This window comes from Nicotiana tomentosiformis, chromosome 11 (assembly GCF_000390325.3).
Source record: "Nicotiana tomentosiformis chromosome 11, ASM39032v3, whole genome shotgun sequence".
Classification (NCBI taxonomy): domain Eukaryota; kingdom Viridiplantae; phylum Streptophyta; class Magnoliopsida; order Solanales; family Solanaceae; genus Nicotiana; species Nicotiana tomentosiformis.
Window position 1 is genome coordinate 10,394,229 of NC_090822.1, and position 8,233 is coordinate 10,402,461.

Genomic DNA, 8,233 nt, shown 5'->3' on the forward strand with positions numbered 1-8,233 from the left:
ACAAAATTAACTTTGTCCCATGCGATATTTTCAAGTAATCGGTACCCCAATATGTATTCTGATACTATGTCCTGGGGTTTGGCAACAACAAGCTTTCTATTGACAGGGGCATTCATGTATTTCTCATAAATTTGTTCTATTCTTGTCTTGAACAACAGTCAGTGGTTGTAAACCGAGTTGTGTTTTCAGGATCATACTTTCATCTCTTCCTCAAATAGTATAAAATAACATCAATTTGCTGCAAAAAAATACTGTACATAATTTCTCAATACTTCAGACATTTTATAAACAAAATTTAAACAAAATATCTACAAATATTTAAAAAATACAAAACTTTAGCTTATAATTATATATCGAGGTATGAACGAACCGTGTCTTTCAGGATTTGTCCAGGATGTGCCAAAGTATAAAAACAGTCCTTTCCATCAACTTTCTCCACTCCAAGATCAAACAACGAGTTGAGCATGTTATCTTTTACAATATAAGGCGCCTTCTTCCTATTTAAAGGCATAGAAAAACCAATTAAAATGTAATGGCAAATGAAAATCCATAAATTCTATGCCCTCCATAATATGAAAAAAGTGTAGAAACTAACCTCCTTGAAACTGCATCGGTCCCAAAATATAACCACCGATTGAATTCTTTCAACAAATTAGGATCAACATTATCACCAATAACCCCTGCAAATGGATGCTTGATGTTGAAAATTGGGGGACCAACAAGTCGGGATTCTAGTATTGAATTGATTGATAAGTATATATCCCCACATTTAAATACTCTTCCGAATTTATATTATTATTTTTATGGTAAGAAAAAATATAAAAACACGAAGGGTGATGCCATGCCAATTTCACATTATTATTTATTGAATTATGAAGTGAGGAAGAGAGTTAAAGCACGAAGGGTAATGCCGTGCCATTTTTAAAGAGTGTAAAAGTACGAAGGGTGATGTCGTGCCAGAAGAGAGTTAATGCACGAAGGGTGATGCCATTCCCAAAAGAGAGTTAAAGCACGAAGGGTGGTGTCGTGCCAATTATTATTATTTATTTATCAAATTATGGGAGGAATGAGAGTAAAAGCACGAAGGGTGGTGTCGTGCCATTTTCATATTATCAGTTGCTCATTTTATTGTTGATGAATTAATTGGCTGCTATGTGGCACTTCTTCTGCTGAAATTCCTATATCATTCCCCTTCGCATGTTCCCTCCCAAATTTATAAAATATTATTTATTGTATTATTGTTGTTTCGTATTTGTATATACGTGTACATGTTATTTACGTATATGTCTTGTCATAGCCTCGTCACTACTTCGTCGAGGTTAGGCTCGACACTTACGGAGTACATGGGGTTGGTTGTACTCATACTACACCCTGCACTTCTTGTACAGATTTTGGAGTTGGTCCCAACAGCATATCATAGACTTGCTCGGATTCAGTTACCCAGAGGAGACTTGAGATATAGGTGCACAACATCTGTAGTTCTGAAGTCCCATTCTATCTTATCTTAGTAGTGTATTATCTTTCAAACAGCTTGAATTTTATTCAAACCTTTATTTGTATTATCCTAGTAGCTCGTGCACTTGTGACACCAGATTCGGGGATGTATTTTGATGATTTGGTAGTTATGGTCTTCCGCACTTTATTTCAGTAATTGACTTTTATTTAATTTAATTTGTTTAAAAATGGTTAAGGTTATTCTAATGTTGGCTTGCCTAGCAAATGAAATGTTAGGCGTCATCACGGTCCCGAAGGTAGGAATTTCGGGTCGTAACAAAAATTTACCCTGATCCAGGATGGTTTGATCATCCCCCCTTCCAATGCAGAAATCCATATCTTGTCCAGTTAAGGATACGGGGGATCAAAATTCCAACCCTTTACAGCAATATCTGTGTTAACTGTAGAGCAACACTCATACAACCAGATTTGCATAGCGAGGGAAAAACCTCGATGAATATAAAAATGCACATATTGGTTCAACTTATGCCTAACAGACTGAACCAAATGTGTATAAGCATCTATACCCCATGCGAAATTCGCATACTGCCCCGAGTCAGCCAATTAGAACTGAAAGTGGTCTATCAAACCATTCTCTTTCTCTGAAGGACAAAGGAAGAACTCTATAAGATACAGAATATATAGCTTGACTGCATCCTCATCATTCACCCAACTACAACTACAGACAATTTGTTTCAGGTACGACTTCTCAACTTTTTCCTTGTTCGGAAAATAACTCATTATTATTTTACTATCATTTTTAGGGTTGTACCCAAAGTCTGTTACTTCTATAACACATTTGAGGCCGATTATAATAGCAAATTCCCTCAGTCCAATGTTCAGCCTCTGACCCTTTATCGTCTCTGCTGAAAAAAATCGGACCTAGATGTGTTCTATTCATACTTTATCAGAATGTGAATTGCCTGATTTTGGATACATATTTTGGGCATGCCAAGAAAGTGCCCAAAATATGTCTTCTTAAATAATTTTTTCCCCTTATCAGATAATAATACCTTGATTTGGGTAGGAACAACAGGGTCAGATAATGTTTGAAACCTAGTGATGCCATAATCAACATCATGTGGTACAAAAAAAATGTCTGATTCTGCATGAAAAGAAAAAATAAGTTAATAAAACATATTTAAAGACAAAAAAATAAATATAAGAACAATACTGCTACAATTTATCTACAGACAAAATGACAATAATACGTTGCAGACAATTAAATGGCAAATTCAAAAACAAATAAAATAATTAAACTACAATGCAGCTACAAAAAACTGACAGTCCTATATTTACACAAAATGTAGACAATGTATTAACAAAAACACATATTTCAAATATTATACAATAAATCTGCAATTGAAAAAGCAATAACATTGCTACAATTTATATACAAGCAAACGAAATTAATACATTGCAGACAATTAAATGGCAAATTCAAAAAAAATAAAACAATTAAACTAACAACTTGTTTGGAAGGTTGTTACCCATTGTATCGTATTGTATTATTATCCCATAACAATGTTTATTTTGATTGTTTTATTAAAATTGATTGTATTGTATTGTTAAATCTATTGTTCCAGAACAAAGAAAAGTCCCATTTTTTAAAATAACCGATTTGGTGTGGTGGGATTGTTTCCTATTTTTCTTTCCAATTATGCCTTAACTTATTACTACATAATTCTATTTTACCCTTTACCTTTTTTATTTTAACTCCAAATCTCCAACCTATAACCTACTTTGTCTTCGTCCTTTTTTTTTTTCCAGAACTTCTGCCGCTTCCAACTATAACGTCAAAGATGTTTTACCTTCTTTTGTTTCGTTTTTTCTCCTAATTTGATTTTATCTCCAATTCTAATTATCTTTGTTCTGCCAATTCTCGTTCCTTTCTTTATCATAGTTCTTTAACGTTTTATTTTATATTTTATTATTATTATGACCTAGTTAGGAATGGAGTGTACTTATTATTATTATTTTTAATAATATTAACTTGTTCCACTGATTTTGTTAGAATTTACATGAATTTAATTGCTTAATCTATTTATAAGACATATTTTGTGATAAATTAGTAGAAACAAATTTTCTTAAATTATTTTTATGCGTAATTCTTGATAAATTTAATATTTAAATAATTGAGGGTATTTTAATAAACTTATCAGTTATAGTACAGTATAATACAGTCAAACCAAACAACAAAATATTATGTAACAACAGCAGACGATACAATCTATCCAAACGTTGTATTTATAAAATGATACGATACGATACAGTATAATACAATACAATATATTATAAAACGATGGGTAACAATGATCCAAACAGAGTGTAAATGCAGCTACATAAAACTAATAGTCCTCTGTTTACACAAAATATATTGAACAAGAAAACTACAATGTAACCTACATTTAAAATATTGGGTTGGGGGAGGGGGGAGGGGGGGAGGGGGAAGGAATAACTCCTAGACACAATATCTACAATTTGTTTACAAGAAATACAATATCTACAAGAGAACAAAAATTAACAAATAAAACAAACTACGTCATGAAATACATACTCTAAATAAAATTATTTCAAATATTATACAACAAATCTGCAATTGCAAAAATATTTAGAAAAATTTGTAAACAACAAGATATATATACAATATAGACAAAATTTCTACAATAAAGGAACAAGAAAAAATGGTATTAAGATGAGCATGAAAATAATTTTTTACTAAAAATAAAAAATAAATATTATAATTATTACAATTTTACCTTGTCTAAAGACTGTTGGGGTATGTGTTTAGGAGATTTATGAACCTTCTTCCTTTTTGAAGGTTTGGGAATTACTTTTTCATCCACGAAATCGTCATCACCGGCGATTTCGTTGTACTTCCATTTTACTGATTTAGCAAATGACGATCCGTCAGTAGCATCCCTGTCATGCTTCAATTTCTTTTCGCACCTCTGCCCTAGCTTCACGAGGGGGTAAGCGGGGGCTTTCTCTCTAGTGTTGCATGTCGGAATTTCACTATTTTTTTGGGTGAATCCTGTGAGAAAGCACCCAAATCAAATTTAGGAATTTCATCATCTCCCAAATTAGTAGTTTTTATAGGGCTTTTCCTCGGAGTTCCTTTCTTCTTCATCGAAAGGGAAAGACTTGTTGATGAACTAAGGATTTCGTTCGAATAATGTCTCTCAACCCTAGAATCCTGAGAGAGAAATCAGGAATTTTGAGAGAGAAAATGGAAAAGCTTTTGAAATATTATGGAAGTAAACCGTAAATGGAGGGAGAGATGTTCAGAAGCGTGGGGGGTGTGGGTTAAGAAACGTTGGGAGAGTGGGATAGTAACGTTAGATATAGTATAGCGTGAAAAACGGGATTAATTGATATCTCAATTAATTTTTAAAATATATATAATTGGTAAATTGTATATGCCCGTGTAATTAAGTTGAAACTTGAGCAGGGAGGGTAAAAAGGTTTCATATAGTGTATAGCTCGGTAAAAATCCCATAAAAAAGGCGCATGATATTTTGTTTGGGCCAACTGCTTCAACCCAAACGGCCCAACTATAATTAGCCCAACTACGCTCGTAATGGCCCATCCCAGTTATTAGGGCCTGTATCAACATTCTAGCTTGTTCTACAAGAAATATATACTGTACTCTTAACATCTAAAAAACAATTCTTCCCCATTTTCCAAATTGCAGTTTAACAATGGCGTTGGAAGCGTATACATCACAACTCACAGACAAAATACACACTGATGTTCTCACCAAAGCTCGAATCTCTTGCTACAAGGTACACTTGTTTTCTCTATTTAAATAGTTTTAAGTTTTATGCGAAACAATTTTTTACACTATCATGTTAGTTAGTTAGTTGTAAGGTGATTATAGGGAAATCCTTTGATAAACATTACTCCTAAGTTGTAAGATTGTAAATGTAGTAACTAACCTGCTATATAAAATAATACTGATCACCACTGTATATAATAAACCCTTTTTAAAATGTGTTAAATTATATACTCATCTTAAAAAAATTATGTGTGTGTGTGTGTGTGTGTGTGTGTGTGTGATTACGGGCTGAAAGCACTGTGTTCGGTTGTACCAGCTGTAGTATTATTTTTTTATTTCAATGTTCGTAGGAATTGTGATCAATATTGATAAAATGCATAGATTATATTCACATTTTAAAGAACTAATGTGTGTGTGTGTGTCTGTGTGTGATTACGAGCTGAAATCACAGTGTTCGGTTGGACAATTGTAGTGATTTTGTGTTTTACTTTAATGTTCGTATGAATTGTGATCAACATTGATAAAGCTAATAAGGGGGAAATGAATTTGTGGTATTGAAGGCGAGAGATGCATTTTATTCATGCCTGGAGAAAGAATCGAACAAGAAGCCCACTGAAATCGGGACTGTAGGGCTGTTATACCCAACTGATTGCAAGAAAACTAGGCAGGATTATGTGAAGCAATGCCGACCCACTTGGGTGAGTTTTTTCCTTTTAATCTCTGTAAGGTTTAAGAATATTGAGATAGATATAATTGATTGTGTTTTTGAATGAAATAGATGGATACAATTGATTCACATAGGGTGTGTTTGGTTGTAAAGAATTCATTTTCCAGGAAAATCTTTCTCATGAGGAAGTTATTTTCTAGAAGTTATATCCCAAGGAAAAACATTTTCCGATACTTCCCATACGTATGGGCATAAGTCATTTTCCATACATAATCTTCAGTTTTACGTTATTATTAATCTTTAGAATTTGATAATTTCATCAAAACATTCTCCAATTTGCTAATGTTATTGATAATCTTTAGCATGTATTCTTTTCATTCCCAACCAAACCTCGGGAAATATTTTCCAAGAAAAATGAATTCTGTCAAACCAAATACTAACCCAACTACTTTGGGATTGAGGCGTAACGGAGTGATTGATTGAATTGGTGGGTTTTAGTTTTCTGGAGAATTTCATTTGAATATTGAGAAAGCTGATAGGCAATACTTATATCTTCATAAAATTGCAGTGAAATAAAGGAAGGAAAGAGTTTGTAATTGGTTGAAAGGAAAATAATAAAGAACTCAGTTTCTTTCATTTTTTAAATAGCTTTTCAGTCTACCAAACTGAGAAGCATGTTAACTTTCTGGGAATACCCTGCTATTTTCGGTTTATTAATTGATATGTTTTTCTTATGATAGGTGAAGCATTTTGATAGGCAGTACTGCGCTAAGAAGAAAGTTCAGAGGCTTTTGGATGATAATGAGTCAAGGAGAGGTCCGTTGTCTCTTCCACAGCCTTATACTTTCAAACCCCCTCGTTCCTGTTGATAACAAATTTGTGGCTATCTTGGATATATAGGCAAGTGGTTTCATGATGTCGGTCTCTGGTAAATTTTGTGGTTGTACTGCGATGGGGAACTTTCAATTGCCCCATGAGTAGTTGTAACTTGTAATAAGTAAAATTGGTAGGCGAGGAGGAAATGAACTGTGTATATGTTGTGTACAAAAGCAATCACATACTTGCATTTGTATGGCTGCCATCTTATCGCTGTTGCTTTTACCCATTAAGTTTTCATGTGAATAATTGGTAGCAAGTCTTCATTAGTGAAACTTCGTACTTTATTGGATTTTATTTGTCTCTCTTCAGTTCTTTCGAGGAGGGACTAAAGATTGTTCCGGAAAGGTTCGAAGTAATTTCGCCTCATTGGCTTGGCTTGAACTATTCTCGCAGGGGTGTAATGCTTGGCCCCTAAGGAAGTGACAAGTGAATGATTTAATCATTTATCATGTTAAATTTGTTGGATGATTCTTGTTTTGAACGTTGATAAACTTCCAAGCAAGAGCAAGAGTATTAGATGTGTGCCGAATCCCTAGAGATCGGCCATTTGAGGAGCCTGCTTCTTTTCATATTGGTTGCTAGTTTGAACTCAAGTTAAGAAGATGCGGAGAATGTATTTTAACTCGCAAATGTGAAAGTTGACATAGTTTGATGCCGTGTTTTGCTTGCAGAGCAGGCGTTCTACCAAGATAGATTAGTTCATGTGAAGTATTTTTCTGCTTCTCATGTGTGTAGTTGCAATATTATGTCCTTTCCTTGTGGTTAAATTCGGATGCTCTGTGTTTTTAGGTTAACATTTCTGCTCATCTTCTTTGAAACAAGAGCTCCTTTTCTGCGTCTTTGAACTTCTGTCTGTTGCTTTTGTATGTTCTTTTTGCTTCATATAGTGTATCTTAAACTTGTGAAACTCCTGTAAACGTTCTATGAGCTGAATGTGATTGTGTATTACCCCTCGAATGTAGTGGGACAGAAAGTGGAAGCCGTTGAGCTTACACTTTCACGCCTCTGACATTAACCACTCTTGTTTTCCACTACAACCCCTTTCAAGGAGTGCTATGACCTTGAGATGATCACGAAGATCTGTCTTTTCTAGTGTTTATATCCTAAAAAAATATAGGAATGAGTTCTGTTAATATCGGTTTTCCCTTTATGAAATATTGCAGAAAATACTTATAAAAATGAAGGCCGGGAAAAATTGATGTATCTAGTCCTTTGTTAAATGGTCTTGGCATGTTACTGGCTGCTAGCTAAATTTTCCTTGTGGTTCATAGCGTTAAATAAGTTTTGGACCTTCCTGCATCCTTATGCTGGAAAGCCAGCATGGTCTTTCAATAGGTTAGTGTTTGGGATTGAGATCTTCATGGGCTGAACTTTTCTATGTTTTGTGATTTCATTCTATTAGCTGAGGGTCTATC

General features: G+C 33.9%; 1 protein-coding gene across 1 annotated transcript; it reads left to right on the forward strand.

Annotated features, from left to right (window-relative positions):
- Window positions 1–5,123: 5,123 nt before the first annotated feature.
- Window positions 5,124–7,107, forward strand: LOC104092229 (uncharacterized). Its single transcript, XM_009597762.4, has 3 exons — window positions 5,124–5,279; window positions 5,833–5,970; window positions 6,680–7,107. Exons 1-3 carry the CDS (start codon window positions 5,196–5,198, stop codon window positions 6,806–6,808), a joined length of 351 nt encoding a protein of 116 aa, XP_009596057.1. The 5' UTR covers window positions 5,124–5,195; the 3' UTR covers window positions 6,809–7,107.
- Window positions 7,108–8,233: the final 1,126 nt, after the last annotated feature.

Coding starts and splice junctions, on each gene's coding strand:
- LOC104092229 (XM_009597762.4), top strand. CDS start 5,196: ATGGCGTTGGAAGCGTATACATCACAACTCACAGACAAAATACACACT. Junction 5,280..5,832: donor CTCGAATCTCTTGCTACAAG/GTACACTTGTTT, acceptor GTGGTATTGAAG/GCGAGAGATGCATTTTATTC. Junction 5,971..6,679: donor AGCAATGCCGACCCACTTGG/GTGAGTTTTTTC, acceptor TTCTTATGATAG/GTGAAGCATTTTGATAGGCA.